Source organism: Sphaeramia orbicularis, chromosome 2 (genome assembly GCF_902148855.1).
Source record: "Sphaeramia orbicularis chromosome 2, fSphaOr1.1, whole genome shotgun sequence".
Lineage (NCBI taxonomy): Eukaryota > Metazoa > Chordata > Actinopteri > Kurtiformes > Apogonidae > Sphaeramia > Sphaeramia orbicularis.
This window is the reverse complement of record NC_043958.1, coordinates 30,354,720-30,374,564: the sequence shown is the minus strand read 5'-3', so window position 1 is coordinate 30,374,564 and position 19,845 is coordinate 30,354,720. Positions and strand designations below refer to the sequence as shown.

The 19,845-nt window shown below is 40.6% G+C and overlaps 3 protein-coding genes across 3 annotated transcripts in view; 1 reads left to right on the top strand and 2 right to left on the bottom strand.

The window, feature by feature from the left end:
- The window catches only part of LOC115433979 (zinc finger protein 271-like), a gene marked incomplete at its 5' end in the record, with an annotated part of 219,668 nt that overhangs the window by 29,066 nt on the left and 170,757 nt on the right, over nucleotides 1-19,845 (top strand). The window contains one exon of the mRNA XM_030155612.1: nucleotides 7,850-7,857. Coding sequence (XP_030011472.1) covers nucleotides 7,850-7,857 — 8 coding nt within the window. The remainder of the gene's footprint in view (nucleotides 1-7,849; nucleotides 7,858-19,845) is intronic.
- Nucleotides 1-19,845, bottom strand: part of LOC115434010 (zinc finger protein 431-like) — a 215,746-nt gene that overhangs the window by 141,633 nt on the left and 54,268 nt on the right. The gene's annotated exons all lie outside the window — the stretch shown is intronic.
- Nucleotides 11,988-19,845, bottom strand: part of LOC115433694 (NACHT, LRR and PYD domains-containing protein 12-like) — a 41,043-nt gene continuing 33,185 nt past the window's right edge. Inside the window, exons 10-12 of the mRNA XM_030155153.1 lie at nucleotides 19,302-19,475; nucleotides 18,630-18,672; nucleotides 11,988-12,560 (exon numbers count right to left, since the gene is read on the bottom strand). Coding sequence (XP_030011013.1) covers nucleotides 12,048-12,560; nucleotides 18,630-18,672; nucleotides 19,302-19,475 — 730 coding nt within the window. The 3' untranslated portion in view covers nucleotides 11,988-12,047. The remainder of the gene's footprint in view (nucleotides 12,561-18,629; nucleotides 18,673-19,301; nucleotides 19,476-19,845) is intronic.

The following is a 19,845-nucleotide window of genomic DNA, read 5'->3' as shown; positions in this document are numbered from 1 at the left end:
AAAAACACTCAGTTTGGATTGTTGATGGAATAAATGAACATAAATGAAATGTACTAGTATGTTCTGACACTTTCTGATGTGAATAAACTGAGAATGACAAGTGGAATGTTGGAACTCTGATCAGTATCAGGTGGAGAACACAGGCCGGGGCCAGAAATATATGAAATGTTGGGTTTGATTTTATTTTATCAGCAGAAAAAAACTTTGGATTAGAGTCAGAAAAAAACTGGAAATGAGGTTTTTACTCCATTTAATAATAATTATAATGAATTTTGTAATGAATCCAAATGTTTTTTTAACTGTAAATGTCAATGTAATGTAAATCAGACTCAGATTTATGATAATTCTTCATTTAAGCAACAAAACAACATGTTACACAAACTGTAGACATGAATGAATGAATGTGAACATTTTCCTGCTGAAAGATGCTTAAGTATTTAGAAACAGATGGAAATAACACTCACAAGCCTTTACGACTAAAATACTGTAATTCCACCAATAAACAGGTGTTTCTGGATGTAAATGTACAAAGGATAAAGTTATAATGTTAGGAAAAATAAAATTGAATTTAGTGAGTAAAGAGTCTAAATTCTTTCCAACTTTAACCCAAAAGATGAATTGAATGCAGACGTGGAGGCTATTCTCCAGATATTTCCACCTCTTTATGACTTTTCTCCAAACATTCTGTCTTTCTTCTGTAAATACGCTCCTTTAAAGTCATGCTCATTTTCAGACTAAAGCCATAATCCTCTCACTTTGTAAAAACGCTGATAGATGAGTTATTGTGAAGGCGTCGTCTCCGTTAGTGATTTCTTCAAACATCTTCTTCCCTGAAACTATTGGTGGAATTCATTTCAATTTCATCTGTATCTTCTTTGGGACAATGTTTCCAAAGTTTGTTCACAGTTTGTAAAAATGTAGATTTGTAAATATTCTAAATGTTCCTTTCCTTCTAATGCTCCATATTCTGATGGTTTCTAACATGTAAATGGTTCCAGATATCAGTCTAGTTCCTATTGATCACTGATAGAAGTCATATCTGGACTGGGATTGGATGAGTTGAGTTGTCCTCCAGTCAAAGTCCCGCCCACTTGTATAGTTAGATTGATGTGCATCCAGACCACAGGACTGGAGCATAGAGACAGAACCTGAACAACCTCACACATTCAACTGGGGATTGATTCTGGATAGTCCAGTTCCACTGGATGAACAAGAAGTAAAGTAAAGTAAGTAAAGTAAATATTATTTATAGAGCACTTTTCACAGACAGAGTCACAAAGTGCTTTATCAATTCAAATCAGAATCAAATTAGTTTACAGAGACCCAACAGAATCCTTCAGGAGCAAACACTTGTGATTGGTGACAGTGGCGAGGAAAAACTTCCCTTTAACGGGCAGAAACCTCGAGCAGACCCAGACTCCTGAAGGATGGCTGTCTGCCTTGACCAGTTGGGGTTAAAGAGAGAGAGAGAGAGTAAAGGAGGAGAAAAGAGAGAGTGATAGAGATATAGAGAGACTGGGGGGGGGGGGGGGGGGGATGACACATGGATGAATGCACTTATGATGAATACATAGAGTGTAATCAGTTTGTGGTGGTCCTGGGTCAGGTGGGAGACTAAAAAGCCTTTTTGAACAGGAGGGTTTTGAGGTGTTTTTTAAAGCTCTCTCCAGAGTCCATGGACCGTAGGTGTAGAGGCAGGTCATTCCATAGATGTGGTGCCACAGCTTTAAAAGACCTGTCACCGCGTGTGCTAAAACAGGTGCGTGGAACCATCAGCAGGTGCTGTCCTGAAGACCTCAAGCTACGAGTCGAGCTGTAGGGCTGGATCAGGGAAGCAATGTATGCAGGGGCCTGGCCATGTAGACCCCGGAAAGTTAGCACAAGAATTTTGAAATGAAGACGATATAGAACAGGAGCCAGTGGAGAGATTTAAGGATGGGAGTGATGTGGGTTCTCCTGTTTGTGCGGGTCAGGAGCCTGGCAGCAGAGTTCTGGACAAACTGTAGACGGGCCAGCTCCTTCTTGTTTAAGCATGTAAACAGGCTGTTGCAGTAGTCTAAGCGAGAAGATACAAAAGCGTGAACGATCATCTCGAGCTCATTTGTGGACACCATAGATCTGAGTTTGGAGATGTTGCGTAGGTGGAAGAAACAGTTTTTGACTAGGTGTTTGGAGTAGAATTCTAAAGACATGTCCTGGTCAAAGATAACACCCAGATTCCTCAGTTTTGTCTTTACCGAGGAACTCAGGTCTCCAAGGTGATGTTTGATCCCTGGGATTGCACTATCCGGGACAATGATGAGGGTCTCAGTTTTGCTGGAGTTCAGCTGGAGGCTGTTCTCATTTAGCCACTGCTTCAGCTCTGACAAGCAGTTGATTAAGGAACTCAGTTTGTGGGGCTCAGAGGAGTCAAAGGAGCAGTACATCTGGATGTCATCCGCGAATAGATGATAGGAGACATCACTATAGTGTTGGATAATGTGGCCAAGTGGGAGCACATAGAGTAAGAATAGCACTGGTCCCAGGACAGAGCCTTGGGGCACACCACACAGTAGATCCGCTGAGTCAGATTGGAAGTTGTTTATTGACACAGTGAAGCTTCTGCAAGTCAGGTAAGAGGAGAACCAGTCTAGCACATGACCTGACATCCCTACCAGGTCCCTCAGTCTCTCAATCATTATGGTATGGTCCACTGTGTCAAAGGCCGAGGAGAGATCTAGCAGGACCAAGACCGTGGATTTCCCGGAGTCGGCCTCCATCAGGATGTCACTAGACACTTTTAATAGTGCGGTTTCTGTTGAGTGGCGTTGTCTAAACCCAGACTGAAAAGTGTCATAGATCTGGTGTGTCTCCAGAAAAGCTGTAAGTTGTTTAGACACTGCCTTCTCAAGGATTTTGGCCAATAGGGGGAGCTTTGAAATGGGCCTGTAGCTTTTGAAGTCTGTGGGGTCCAGTGTGGTTTTCTTTAGTTTAGGTTCTATGATGGCCTGTTTGAAGGAGCTGGGAAACAAACCAGTTGAGAGCGACAGGTTAAAAAACTTTGTGACCCATGGTCCAATAGTGTCAAAGACACCAACAAGGAGCTTATGGGGGAGGAGGTCTGCAGAGTTGGAGGAGGGTTTCGTTTTGGATAAAAGTGCTGAGATGTCCTCCAGTGTCACAGGGTTGAAAGAGGACCAGGTTTGCAGAGGGGGATCAGCTAGGGTCAGACGGCCAGAGGGTGGTGGGATATTGTGTTTAATATCCCTGATCTTGTCTGTGAAGAAGTTTAGGAAGTCATTGCTGTCAGCTTTACAGAGCACAGGGGCAGCAGGGACAGCAGGGGACACAATGGACTGGATTGTGTCACAGATTACTCTGGGGTTTTTCTTGTTTGTGGCTATAAGTTTGTGGAAGTAGCTGGATCTTGCCTCCTTAATCATTTTATTTAATGAGGTTATGAGATCTTTAAGATGTAACCTGTGTACTTCCAACTGGGTTGATTTCCAAAGACGCTCAGTTTTGCGACAAGTTCTCCTTAGGTTTAAGATGTTTTCATTTATCCAGGGACAAGACCACTTACGAGTGACATTAGTTTTCACGGGAGCCACCTGGTCAAGAATAGAGCTGCAGTGTGTGGCAAAGCACTGGATAAACTCATCAACATCGGGACACTCATTAAGAAGACTAGGGTTAAACAGGGCACGGAAATCCTGGGCTGTGGACTCTGTAATGATCCTCCTCTTGGCCCTTCTAGGTGCAGGCTTGGGCTCAAGAGGCACACATAAGTCAAAAAACACACCACAATGATCACTCAAGTGGACATCCTCAACACACACATTTGTGACGTGTAAGCCCAGGGAAAAAACCAGGTCCAGGGTATGTCCTTTCCTGTGGGTGGGGCCAGATACATGTTGTTTGAGGTTAAAAGTGTCAGTCATGGCTAAAAGTTCCATTGCTGGGCTGGATGAATTGTTATCAATGTGCAGATTGAAATCCCCAAGAATTAAAACCTTCTCCAGTTTTATTATTGATGTTAGGAAATCACTGAAATCGCTTAAGAAGGCACCAGCAGGGCCAGGGGGACGGTAGATTAAGAAACAGTAAAACACACTGGACGAGCCAATCTTGATCATTTGTGACTCAGATGAGGGAAAGTCATCGGTGCTCATCCCTCTGCATATGTATTTGTCTTGGTGCACTACAGCAAGGCCACCGCCCCGGCGACAGGGGCGGGGCTGACCAACAGCAGAGCAGCCAGGAGGGCACAGTTCATTTAAATGAAGGAACTCCCCATCCCTCTGCCACGTCTCACAATCACACATTCACAATCATTTCATGACAAGAGGAAAAAGACTTTATTCCAACATTATGGGCAGCAGTGTTCTAGCAGAAGAACCTGGAAGTAATGAGCACTGCAACTGAAAACTAGAACCAAACAACCAACAGGAACGAAATAAACAACAGCAAGAAAAATAGAAGGAAATAATCAGCCAAATGTACAAACATTAACAAAATAATCAACATAAATGAAGAAAAATGAAAACACGTGACAAATAACTCATCATGATTAAGTAAATACTAAGAATTCAAGAAAATGAACAAAATAAGCCACAAAAATAAACTAAAGAATTGTCATAATGTATCAAAATGAAAAATACCAAAACAATAAAATGGAAACATGGAAAAAAGGACAAAGTAACAAATGAAGAAAATGAAACAAAAGAAGCAAAAGAAAAAAGAATAACAAAAATGGGAAAATATTAAAAAAAATCAAATATACAAAATAATGAACATAAATGAAGAAAAATATGACAAATGAATCGTCAAAATACACAAAAATTAACAAAATAATTGCAAAAGTGAACTTAAAATAAACAAACAAAACTCAAAATGATCAGAAAAATTAACAAAATAATGAACATAAATGAAAAAAAAAAAGAAAAACAGGGTAAATAATTCATCATAATGACATTAAAAAATTAAGTAAAATTAACAAAACAAGCGTCCAAAATAAACAAAATAATTTTTTGAATTCAGGCTGATTTATGTTATTGTTGTTTCTAAATGTTCTGTGTATTTGTAGACGATCAACTCAGACAAAACTGTAATAAAATTCAATTGATTTGACTGAACAATTTCAGGTTGTACAAAACAACACAACTAAACAACTATACAACACATCTACACAACTACACAACACATCTACACGATTATACAACACAACTACACAAGTACACAATGCATCTGCACAACTATACAACACATCTGCACAACTACACAACACATCTACAAAACTACACAACACAAGTACATTAATACACAATGAATCTAAACAACTACACAACACATCTACACAACTACACAATGAATCTACAGAACTATACAACACAACAACACAACGATACAAAAAATCTACAACACATGTGTTGTGTAGTTGTTGTGAATGTCTCCACACTGCTCTCACCCACCTGGAGAGCAGGGATTCCTATGTTCAGCTGCTTTTTCTGGCTTTGAGCTCTGCATTTAATATGATCATCCCACAGACTCTGGCTAACAAACTGCTGCTGCTTGGATTAACACCTGCCCTGTGTAACTGAGTCCTGGACTTTTTGACACACCAGCCACAGACCATCAGAATCCACCGCATTTTGTCCACCCCCATCATCCTCAACACCGGCTCCCCCCAAGGATGTGTCCAGAGGCTGTCTGACTGGTCAGCTCCATGGAACACTGATGTACTACTGTTGATCATGCTGCTACTGAAAACACTGCTATTTTTTTTTATCAAGGTTTAACATGCTGCTCATTTTCCATCTTGAACTGTAGCATTTTTGCTTTTTTATTCATTATTTATTATTAGGTTTTATCGTTATTATCAGATTTAATTATTATTTTTAATATAGGATTCATTTTATAGGATTTTTACCATGTACATTGAACTACACAGCTACACCTGAGGACTGATTTCGTTTCATGTATACACTACATGTAATGACATTAAAGTGAACCTTGAACCTTGAAGATCTACACAACTACACAATGCATCTACACAACTATACAACACATCAACACAACTATACGACACATCTACACAACTATACAACACATCTATACAACTATACAACACATCTACAACTGGTTCGAATCACTATTCCATTGTTTTGTTGACCTAAGAATCAGCTATTATGGCTGTATGTGTAGACTGCAAACTGGCCTACTCACAGTTGAAGGATGATATTTCTCGCCTGAAATCGGAGCTCTGGAAAAGAGATGAGATGATTGGAGAGTTCGCTTCCATAGCCGCAGCTCAGTCAAAGCATATTTCACATATGCAGGCATCCGCTCTGGCTGCCTCAACAGCCCGACTACCCTCCTTCTTGGTGTCCCAAATGGTGTCGGACTCTGTGACCACTCTCCCCTGGGTGTCCTCTATGAATGCCGGGGCCTTACCGACACGCCCGGAGGGTCCGGCGGCAGAGGAGAATCAGTCCACCGGGCCTGAACCAGACGCAGGGGCAATGAGTGCCATCTCCGCTGCACGGGACCAGGCCGCTACAACGCCGCCGCTGACCACCCCAACGCCACCAATAGATCCGTGGGCTCAGGCCGGAGCCAGGCCAAAGGCTCCGCTTCACAGCTCCACACCAAACCGGGATGACCCACGGCCTCGGCCGTTCTGGACGGAGGTGGTGCGCCGCGGCCAAAAGAGGCATTCAGGCAGGAAGTCACTTTTCCCACCCCTTGGTCTCTCCAACCACTACGCTATCCAGCGGGATGCTGCTCCGACCCATCCCGATGAGGCCCCTCCATCCCTGACTCTTTCCAGCTGGGACCCATCAAAGCCAGCAGCTCCTCCTGGCGCTGTCGGTACCTCACTGCCTTCTGCCGCCGGGCCCCCTTCATCCCGAGCTTCTCCACCTGCCGCCGCCGAGCCTTCTCCACCTTCTCCACCTTCTGCGGTGGCTCCTCCACCTGCGGCCCCATCCGTGGCCTTGGCGCCCTGCCCACTGTCTCCACCCGGGACCATCGTCAATCCTGCAGCCGGTGCTGGCCGGACTGTTCACTGATCCTCCAGGGGCAGGGACCGCCGTAGGCTGCTGAAGGAGGCTGTCCTGAGGCATTCAGAGGAGCATCGCCGAGCCTCCGCCGCTGCGCACACCTGTCTGCCTATTGAGACCGGTCCGGACCCAGCGACGGCAGAGGGAATTGATCCCCCTCTGTCTGCTCCGGGCAGTCCGCCTCCACCCGCATCTTCATCTCCACGACCCCTTTTCCCCCCAAACACGTTAATTATCGGTGACTCCATAACCAGGAACTTCTTTAATGCGGTCACACATTGTCTTTCCGGTGCCACCGTCCCCATTGTCCTGGACAAACTCCTCTCCCTTCTGCCCTCACTGCCCAGTTCTATTCACAGAGTTGTGGTGCATGTGGGGACAAACGACACAACCCGCCAGGAGTCGGAGTGTACCAAATCCAATTTTAACCTACTTTTTGATGTTTTAAAGGACTGTGGAAAGACTGTTTTTATTTCTGGGCCAATACCAACTCTTGGTCGCGGAGCTGGTCGTTTTAGCAGACTTCTCAGCCTTCACACCTGGCTCCGGACCGCCAGCAGGAAGCACAACTTTGGTTTTATTGACAATTTTAACTTGTTCTGGGACCGCCCCTCATTTTTTTAGCAGAGATGGTATCCATCCAAACAGACAAGGTACTCAAATGTTGACAAATTAAAGTACAGGGGTGGTTGCTGCAGTACACTTTGCAGCACCCACAGGACTATCTACACAGGAAACCCCACCACCCTCCTTTCCTCCCTCAGTATCTATTCCACCCCCTGGCCCCTGTCACAGCTCCTCCCACCGACCCCTCCCAGTATCACACTCCCTCCTCGTAGAAATTCTTAAATCAACACCATCGCCATCCTTCACCTCTGCACCCCACCCAGGACCCACACACACTACATCACTTCCATCCGCTATACCCACCATCATCTCAGTTCGAAAACATACCACTCGTCCACCATCACATCCCTCTGCTGCCAACTCAAAGAACCTGATTTTACTACCTCGGCAACGCATGTTGGCATCCTCACCATCTTTTACTCCTGTTCATTTTGGCCTTTTAAATATTAGATCTCTTAACAACAAATCCTTTTTATGTCATGATTTTATTACTTTTAATAAATTAGACCTTTTTATAACCACTGAGACTTGGCTTTCTGAGGGTGACTGCAGCCCCTCATCGAAGCAACCCCCCCTGATTTTACTTTCCTTCATCAACCCCGTCTGACAGGCTGGGGGGGGGGGGGGGGGTTGCTGTTATTTTCGGAAAGGCTTTTAAATGCTCCCCCATCTCACAGAGTAATTTTACCTCATTTGAACATCTTGGTTTTACAATTGATTTTAAACACCCAGTCCTAATTTTAATTATCTACAGACCACCCAGGCCAAACAATGTTTTTATCCAAGAGTTTGCCAAGTTACCATCAGGTTTTATTTCAAGGTTCGATAGGATTCTTATTTTAGGTGATTTTAACAAACATGTGTACTGCCCTGCTCAGCCTCTTGTCTCTGATTTTATGGATACACTGGAATCTTTTAATCTCACACAGATTATACAAGCACCCACACACTCAAAAGGTCACACACTTGACCTTGTAATTCATCTTGGTCTCAATCCTGACAATCTCAGGCTTAAGGATATCTGTGTGTCGAACCACAAAGCAATTTTATTTAATGTCATCTTAACCAAACCACCTTTTAACCACAATACACCCCCCTACGTTGTCGTGCTTTTAACTCCATGTCCGCCAGTCAGTTCTCCGAACTTTTTGATATTACTTTTTTAACTGCTTTTAATCCCAGTTTTAACATAGAGGAGCTGGTATCCCATTTTAACCAAACCTGCCAGACTGTCCTGGACTCTGTTGCGCCATTCAGAATTAAAAAATCCCAGAGTCCACCACAGCCCTGGCTAAATGAGTCGACTGCTAAACTGAAAAGAGACTGTAGGAGGAAAGAAAGAAAATAGAAGAAAACAGGCCTACATGTCTTTTTAGAAATCTGGAAAATTGCCACAAAAAACTATCAAAAAGCAGTTAAGGAAGCTAGAGCGCGTTTTTACTCAAACTTAATTTTAGCAAATCGCTCTAACCCCAGAATTTTATTTAAGGTCATAGATCTTATCACCACCCCTTCCCCCTATCATTTTATGGATGCCTCACAAAACGTGTGAGGAGTTTTTAAAATTATTTTTTAATAAAATTAAAGACATAAGGCAATGAATCATACCTCCAGAGCGCGTTTTAGATAAAGGTAGGGAAATTTTTAGCCATTTTAAAAATTTTGAACCGATCTCACTGACGTTTTTAACTGAAATAATTTTACACATGAAATCAGCTACATGCGGCCTTGATCCCATTCCCACTAAATTTCTCAAAGAGGTTTTAGGCACAGTTGGACCCAGTATTTTATCAATTATTAACAACTCCTTAATTCAAGGCAGCGTCCCCTCTTCTTTTAAACATGCAACCCCTTTTAAAGAAACCAAACCTGGATCCCACTGTTCTCAATAATTTTAGACCTATTTCTAAACTTCCGTTTTTATCCAAAGTTTTAGAGAAAGTGGTTTCAATCCAGCTTTTATCTTTTATGTCCCATAACAACCTCTTTGAGAAATTTCAGTCCAGTTTTAGACCTTTACATAGCACAGAAACTGCCCTCCTCAAGGTCACCAATGATCTTCTTTTAGCAGCTGATAGAGGAGAGAGCGCTATTTTCATTCCTTTAGATCTCAGTGCCGCCTTTGACACTGTAGATCATGATATTTTAATTGAACGTCTTAGAACCTGGATCGGCATCAGGGACACTGCTCTTAGCTGGTTTTATTCTTATCTTTTAGATAGAACCTTTGCAGTCACCATATGCAACCACACATCTTCTAAAACCCAGACTGCCTGTGGTGTACCGCAGGGTTCAGTTTTAGGTCCGATTTTATTTTCTATTTATATGCTCCTACTTGGTGAGATTTTAAAGCGTCACAACATTTCCTTTCATTGCTACGTGGACGACACACAGATATACCTGCCCCTGAGACCAGATGACCCGAGAAGCCTAGCTGCTGTGTCTGACTGTCTTAATGATGTAAACCGTTGGATGGCCCAGAACTTCCTGCAATTAAACAACTCTAAATCAGAAGTCATATTGTTTGGTCCACCAAACTCCACCACTGCCATAAAAAACTGCCTTGGTCCCCTCTCCTCAAATATTACACCAACTGCCAGAAATCTTGGATTAATATTTGACTCAGACCTCACATTCCAACCCCACATCAATAAAGTTATCCAATCATGTTTCTTACATCTGCGAACTATTTCAAAAATCAAACCAATAGTCCCACACTCAGATCTGGAAACAGTTATACATTCATTCATATTCACAAGACTCGATTACTGTAACTCACTTCTGTCCGGCATCAATCAAAAATCACTGTCTGGCCTCCAACTGGTCCGGAACACAGCAGCTAGGTTTCTCACTGGTTTTAACAGACGACATCACATAACTCCTATCCTGGCATCCCTCCATTGGCTCCCTGTGTGTTTTAGAATTGATTTTAAGATTTTACTGATTACTTTTAGAGCCCGAATGGGTCTGGCCCCAAGTTATATAGATGACATGTTAGTGACCTACGAGCCAGCACGTAGCCTTAAATCCTCGGGCAGAGGGCTCCTGGCTGTTCCAAAGTCGAGGCTTAAATCTAAGGGTGACTGGGCCTTTTCCATCAGGGCCCCTCGACTTTGGAACGGCCTGCCCCAGGAGATAAGGCTTGCGGAATCAGTGGCATCTTTTAAGTCACATCTTAAAACACACTTTTATAGACTTGCTTTTATGTGATGTCTGTCCCTTTTAATTTTAATTTTTATTTATTTTTTTTTTTTTAAATTTGAATCTTATCCTGTTTGATTGTTGCTTTATATTCTCATACATGATGTTGTTTTATCTCACGCCTCTATTTTTGCATTGATTTAACAGCATTATGTTACATTACCCCTGCACTCCTTATTCCGATTCATTTAATTTATTCGAAGTGTCATGTTCCTGCACTATTGTACACATCTCTCCTATTATGTTGCTTCTGTTTTAGTGTTTTTACTTACATCTTGTATCCTGCTGTTGTGCCCTTTACTTGTCTGTCAAATCACTTCGTAAACTTTGTTTTAAAAGGTGCTATATAAATAAAGCTATTATTATTATTATTATCTACACAACACAACTATACAACACATCTACACAACTATATGACACAACTATGTAACTATACAGCACATCTATATAACTATACAACACATCTACACAACTATACAACACAACTACACAGCAATACAACAAAACTATACAACTATACCACACATCTACACAACTATACGACACAACTACGTAACTATACAACACATCTGCACAACTACACAACACATCTATACAACTATACAACACATCTACACAACTATACAACAGAACTACACAGCTATACAACACAACTACACAACTATACAACACATCTACACAACTATACGACACAACTGCGTAACTATACAACACATCTATACAACTATACAACACAACTATACAACAGAACATTACAACTACAACTACACAACTATACAACACATTTACACAACTATACAACACAAATTTACAGCTATACAACACAACTACACAACTATACAACACATCTACACAACAATACAACAATACAACATAATTACACAACACATCTACACAACTATACTACACATATACACAACTATACAACACAACTACACAATGCATCTACAACTATACAACACATCTACACAACTATACAACACAACTACACTATGCATCTACACAACTATACAACACATATAAACAACTATACAACACAACTATCCAACATATCTACACAACTACACAACAACACAACACAACTACACAACACATCTACACAAACACACAACTCAACTACACAAATATAAAACACATCTACACAACTACACAGTGCATCTACACAACTATACAACACATCTACACATCACACAGAGACACTGTGGATCCAGAACCATGGAGTGTAAATCCTGCAAACAGTGGGTCAGTGAATGTGGTTTTGAAGGTGTAGATGTGGATCAGTTTGTCAGAGCAGACTCTGTAGAAGGACACAGATCCAGCAGGACAGTCCACATACACTGAGACTGTATCGGAGAAGGAGGACCGAGGGACGTCTGTGTATTTGTTATTATGACTGACACCGCATATACCTTCATAACACCACAGACTCCAGGACTGATCATTGAATCCAAACCCACAGTCTTCACTCTTTCCTTTCCTTCTGATTCCTCTGTAAGTCACTGCTATCCAAACCTCTCCACTCCACTGCACCTCCCAGTAACAGCGACCAGTCAGACCAGTTGAACACATCAGCTGAGGCAAGCCCTCAAATCTGTCCTGATGATCAGGATATGACTGAACCTCCTCCACTCCTTCTACCTTCTTGTTGTTTTCAGACAGTTTGAGTTTTTCGTTCGCTGTGTTTGGATCCAGGGTGAGTTCACAGAAATCTGATGGACAGAAGAAAACACAAAACAGCTGCAGTTATTGATCAGTGATCAGCTTGATTTGACTTTAGGGACAGACTGTAGAATGACTTGTTGTTTGTAATTGTGTCCCTGGTTCACACACTGTTACTGTGACACACATGAGCATATGTTGGATTGGTCATGTGTGTGTTTTATAGCTGTAAGCTAGCTGCTAGCTGTGCAGTCACAAGGAAAGACGCCGCATTAGTGGGAATAGAAAAGCACAGTTACACAACCTCACCTGGTACCACATTACAAACACTAATACTCAACAAAAGAAGAAAAACTGAACACACTAATCAGTCAAATTAATCATCAATCAGTCAAATGAATGAAAATGAACAAAAAAACTAAATTAATATAGAATTAACAAAACTAATAAAATAAAATATAAAATTAATCAGTAAAATTAGCAAAAATAAAACAAACTGAACAAAATAATCAGAAAAATGACGAAAATACTCAAAGAAAATGAATAAAATGTTGATTTTGTTGAATATTTAAAGGATGTTCTTTGTAACTTTGCTGTTCTCACTCTATTTAATTTAGTTTGTTGTTCATTTTGGTTCAGTTTGTATTCTATTAAACACAAGTACTGATAGTTGTACAAGTCCTAGTAGTTCATTCAAAGACCAAACACAGAAGTCATGAAGTTCTCATGAAAATCTTCCACAGAAATATGTGACTAAATAAATGCTGATCATGTGATCCCATAGATAATGTGTGTTCCAGTGCAGATGACTGATGGGTAGCAGCGTCACAGCACTTTAAACCTCCACAGGTTTGAGTTCTGATGGTTTTGGGGAAATTCAGGATGGAGACAAATAAAGGTCTGGTCTGAAACGGGTCTGTGTGAGTTTGATTTCAGAGAAGCTCTGAGATGTGAGTTGTAGTTGTGGTTTTGGTAACACTTGATTTGAAGGTCTAGTTTACAATGCATTAAGTGCACATTCATAAGACATTATAATGCATTTATAATGCATTAGAAAAGTCATGACAACAGTTTAGGATCATGTACAACAACTTATACCAAGGTTAATAAAGTATTCTAAGTGTAGCATTCTGTATTCTAAATTCAGCTTTCATTATGTTTTCTACATCCACACCAAAGCAGTGTGAAGGAATGTATTTTTTTAGGTGGGAACTTTTGTTAGGTTTTGTCACTGGTCTCTATACCCATCTATTTAAGGGATTTCATATTTATTAAAAAAAAAAAAAAGTATGTGTTTGAATTAACAAAGATTTAGAGCTGCCACATTATTTTTTATTTTTGTACAAGGGTCATTCCAGAATTGGAGGACATTTGGGCTTCAAAATTCTTGAAAAATAAACCTTCACTTTTCTAATTTTCCATTATATATTCATCAATAATAGGTAATAAACTATCAAAGGCTTGATTGGCTCAGCTTACACATGAATGGTACAATTTTTATTACATGATTTATTTGGTGTTTGTAATACTTGGTGCAACCCTGTTACCAACACTAAGGAACCTGAAAAAAGTGCATTAATGAATTTCTTAAATGTAATTCCTTTTCCATTAAGTAAAGAAAGTAACATTCTCTCTGAATAACCATTTGGTTTCACATATGACTTGATTTAAATTAATTTTAGCAACTTTCAAAATCTGTCTCGGCCATGTTATGACCCTGGGTCATAATTTGTCTATGTATACGTATGTGCTTTCTGTTTAGTGTGTGTGTTCTTCCCTGTCCTGTAGGTGTGCTGTGCCCTTTTGTGTCTGTTTGTTGCAGGTTGCTGATTGGTGGAGCATGATTGCCTGGCCCCTTTAAAGATGGCCCTGGAGCTTTCATCCTTGCTCGCTCTTGCCTCCTGTCAGCTCCCAACCCTGTGTTCGTGTGTGTGACCATCAGTCTTCGTGCTCCTGTAAAACTTTGATTGTAAATAATTGTAAATAGTTTTGTTTTGTAAATTCGATCCTTTTTCTGGTAGGGGAGGTCGGCTCTTTTGTTTTCACCTTTTCTCCTGTTTTGGTTAGGCAGTTAGGTAAGTTTCCTGTATTTTATTTCTTGCATTTATGTTGGATTAGGTAAGTTAGTTTGAATTATAAAAGAAGATATTTTGTTTGTTGTTTTAGCCACTTCCTCCCCTAACCCTTCCTTAGTTGTTGAAAAAAATACTGATAATAAATATTTTGAATTTTAGTTTTTTGACTGACGTGTGTGCTTGGGAGCTGGGAGGGGACAAAGTTGAGCCTATTATGTTCGCCCTGGTGAACCCCTAGGCCGGGACGTAACAGCCAACTTTTCAATAGTGGCATGTTTCACTTTAACAATTTCAGTATTTATTTCACAATATTTACTCTGACACATTTTGCATATAATTACATAAACTCTTTAAAGGGCAATGGGTTGAACACTTTTGAGCTGAGAAAGTAATTTATGATTATTTTCAATTAAAATGATATGGTAACAGGGTTGAAAGTAGGGTAACAGGGTTGCATAAAGTAACAAGGATGTCTAGCTACATTATTTCTGATTATAGATCATTATATAAAAGTGACAAATGCTCAAGACACCAAAGTATTCTTTGAATAACTTTTAATACTTTCTGTCAGCACTGTTTCTCAAATAACAACCCTCCCCCCAAAAAAACCAAACCAAAAAAACAAAAACAAAACAATAATAATAATAATAATGGGGGGGCTTATTTCAAGAAATTTTTCAGATTCAACTTTAGCCCTGATTTTCTGATGCAACAAGATGTTCTAAGCACTCCTGTGTGTTATTATTATTTTTTTTAAATTTTCATCCAAAAACTACCCCCTACCCCAAAAATTACTTTTTCAGCCCTGAAAACATGGGGTTTTTGGAAACTTTCAAACCCTCTTCACTTTTGATGAAGTACAATGTAACAATCTGCTCATGCTGGGCCTTAAATGTTTTTTTGTGAGACATGTCATGTCTTCAGAGTGCTTTGCACTAAAAAAGATGTAGTGTCAAGGGTCAAATTATAGGTCAAAGGTCACCCAAATGGTCCAAATGCATATTAGATGGAATGAAGCTGTTAATGTGGGTTCTTCCAAATGTTGGGCTCAGGTTCTCTCCTCAGAACACATCTACTGACCACAAACAACTGACATTCAATAAGACACATGAAACAGAACTATTTACTCATGTATTCTCCACACAGACATGTCAAAAAGAACAAACAGTAGTTTCACATGACTTTGACATTTACATGTATATGTCCCGTTGTGGGTGGTGCAGTGGATAGACCTGGTGCCCCACAGACAGAAGGTCCTGGGTTCCATTCTAACACCAGTCCATGGGGGTGGGACCTTTCTGTGTGAAGTTTGCATGTTCTCTCCAGGTACTCTGGCTCCTCCCACCATCCAAACACATGCTCTGATAGGTTAACTGGTTAATCTAAATCCCCCATAGGTGTGAATGTGACAGTGGTTGTTTGTCTCTATATGTTCAGTCTGTGATGAACTGGTCACATGTCCAGGGTGAACCCCGCCTTCACCCATAAGTAGCTGGGATAGGCTCCGCCCCTGTGACCCTAGTGAGGAGAAAGTGGGTTCAGAAAATGAATGAATGAATGAAGTGTTGGTGATTACCTCCTAAATGTGTGCTAGTGTTTCCCTCCACACTAATGGTGGCAAATTCAAATGTAAAGTACATGTTTTAATATTTAGTCTGTAATGTGTCTTTAAAGGGCCAAAGGCCTGGGGGGGTCCCACCAGGAAACCAGAGGGAACAGAACTGAGGACAGATTTGATAAAATGTCAGAATGGTATGAATTTTTGAAAAAAACTAGGCATTTTGGTGACTTTTAACCTACAACATGACCTTGACATTAGACTTTTCACTATACAAAGTACTCTTACGATACAATATGGCACTTATAAGATCATGAACTGTCCCATCATGAACAGATTTATACACTGCACCGGACAAAAGAGTGAAGAAGCTGGGAAAGTGGTAATTTTCAGAGTTAAAAAAGTAATTTTCAGGGTAGGGGGGGTTTGGATGAAAATTAAAAAAAAAAATTCCACAGGAGTGCTTAGAACATCTTGTTGCATCAGAAAATCAGGGCTAATATGGTATTTGATATTAAGCCTTTATTATTATTAATATTATATTATATTAATATTATATTATTAACCCTTCAGGTAACGTTCTCCTGGCTTTACTCCTCTTATGAGCCTCTCTCCACTTTTTTCGTTGGGCACACTGTCCTCTCTCACTGCGGTCTTTTTGAAGCAACTTCTTTCCTGTTTCTCCATCTTTCCTCCATTTCTGTCTTTCTTTTAGTAAACACTGTTGTCTCCTCTGTACATCAGCATCACACTTGGCACGGTGGCATCTCTGCTTTTCAGTAGCACTCAATGGTGGGCCACACTGTAAGAAAAAAAATTATCTAACTTAATTTAGTGTCCCCTATTATGAATTGTAACTCACTGTTTATATATAGTTTGATTTATGTCAAGTTAATAATCCCATCAGGGTAGCTGCTGCAACCATAAGCCATTTGGGCTACCATTAGGAAATAAAAGGAAACAATACAGTCTGGAAAATTCAGGAATGTGTTTACAATATGTAAATTAACTAAATTCTGTCTCAGATAATGTAAATTATTGACTTGAACCATAAATAATAGTTTGTAAAGTCTGAGTAAACTGGAGGAGATGCAACCCCATTAATGTAGTACAACCCTGTTACTCTAATCACAGTAACAGGGTTGCGAGTAACAGGGTTGTAAATCCAGACTAATGTTAGCTTTTTCTCAAGCAAAGAAGCTAACTACTTAGCTAGCTGTTACTGCTGACCAAGAGGACACACTGACTTATGTAAATAAGTAAAGAAAAAATCAAAAAGAATTTGTCTTATCCTATTAATATGGGTAACAGGGTTGCGTGAGGTAGAATGAGACATTCAATCAAGGCTCACAATCTTATGAAAATATGAAAAATAGATGAGAGGACATCCCTTTGCTCTACCCATTCTTTTGGAAAACTGTTTGATGTCAATTCCAGCATATCATGCGATTCACTGCTTTCTTCTTCTTCTACCATGCTAAAAGGTTATGGGTAACAGGGTTGCATGCATGTTGTGGGACACAGGTTCCATGTATAATAATTATTATTTAAAATATTATGTTTATTAAAAAGAATGTTCCCGCAATTACAAGAGACAGCAATGAAACTAGTCATACCAAAAAAATGAGATTTAAATTTCATTTTAACTGTTTTATTTGAGATTCAATTTGGTCATCAGGGGGGTGGAACAAGTGAAAAATGGCATTTTAGGGGGTACTCCAGACTTATTTGGTATTTTTAAAATTATTTACAAACATTCTTTTCTCCCAGTGTTTTTTAGATTTGATCTCAGGACGAGTAAATTTACACAGAAACTCCATGTTTTAGTATTTTGTACATGGATTATTTAAAATTTGATGGGTGGAGCGTCAAATGTCCTCCAATTCTGGAATGACCCACAAAGCAACATGTAACACTTCTATTTACTGTCTTCACTGACAGTTGATGTGCTTTCTAATGTGGTACCAGCTCCCACTGTATGTTCAGGTTGGGTTTACTCTAGAATCCAATGGAAATCCACTTACACTTCCTCAGACCTGGTTTCAACCATCGGACTCCACTGGGCTCCAACCTGAAAGGAGGGGGGGGGGGGGGGGGGGGGGGGGGGGGGGGGGGGGGTCAGAGCAGCATTAAACATGGACATTCCATCACTGTGATCCACTCCAGCTTTTCTGTTCACATCCAGTCCATGGTTCCTGTCAGTCCCTTATTGAAGGTCTGTATCTGTGACCGTGGTCTGGAACTTCAGTAAAGGATGTGGAATCAGCTGTGACAGAGTGTTCCTGTCAGCTCCACCTGTTCTATCACACATTCTGTGTGTGTGCATCAGCTCAGTCCATACCTGACAGTGTCCAGTGTCCAGTGTGGATCCTCCACTAGAGCACACAGCTCCTGTCCTGAGGCTCCTGGATGGTTGTAGCTCAGGTCTAGCAGTCTGAGATGGGACGGATTGGACTGTAGGGTTGAGACCAGAGAAGAACATCCTTCCTCTGTGATCAGACATCCTGACAGTCTGCAACACAAAACATCACACATCATCTGAGGAGGAAAAGAAGCAGCGTCAGCTGTTGGACACAGTTATTCTGTGGATGGATTTCAGCACAAATGGGATTGACCTGGAGCCAGTTTCTATTGGACTGACTCGCTTCAGGACAAGATCTGAAGTGGAAAAAGACTGGTCCAGTCCCTGTCCAAAGTCTGGAAAGACCTGATCTTTTATTGTTACTCAGACAAATTTAACTGGATGAAGATTGACTTTGACCAAATATAGACACAAATGTCCACATATTGGTCCAAAAACATCAAGTGCATAAATGAACATCCTTCACCACCTCCAAATCAAAGGTTCAATGGTTCTGGGGTTCCAGGGTTTGAACAGACAAACCAGTTCCACTCCAGTCCAATCCTCAGACTGTAGACACTTTACTGTCCTTTGGATCATATCTGTAGATTTAGACTCATTTGGTTCAAATACATCTTCATCCAGTTTAGTTCCTGTGTTTGTTTCATAGAAATAAAGGAACATGCATGTGTTTCATGTCAGACACTGAACAGCTGCTCTGAAAACCAGCTCAGACTGATCCACTACAGGTACATCATGGTTTGAATCATCATCGTTCACACTGGTTGAACAATCCAAACCTGAGAGTCTCCAGTTTACAGTCTGGACTCCTTAGTCCATCTGACAGGATCTTCAGTCCTGAATCCTTCAGGTCCATGTTGTCGAGGTCCAGAAGAGTCAGACTAGAGTACTGAGATCTGAGACCTGAGGACAGACCTTCACAGCTTCTCTCTGACAGGTTACAGATCCTCCACCTGGAGGACAAGGATGAGATTTGGATTACAATCAGGTCAGGTCTGGACTGAAGGACCATCACAGTCCACATAGATCTCAGTTTGTTCTACAGCTCAGATCCAAATAAAGCTGCACAATTTAGGGAAAAAAACATTTTTTAATTGTAATTTGAGTCTGTTTGCTTGTTTATCAAATCAAATGCACAGATGGGTCATTTAACAAAATCAAATCAAACATAAAAACTGAAACTAGTGTAAAAATACCAAAACATAAAAGTGGAAATATGTTAATATTATGATCTTCATTTTTCCTGTTTTCCACAGTATCTCCATCTGCTCAGTGTCACTGAATCCAAATCATCACCGTAGAACAGAGGTGGGGTTGAATTTC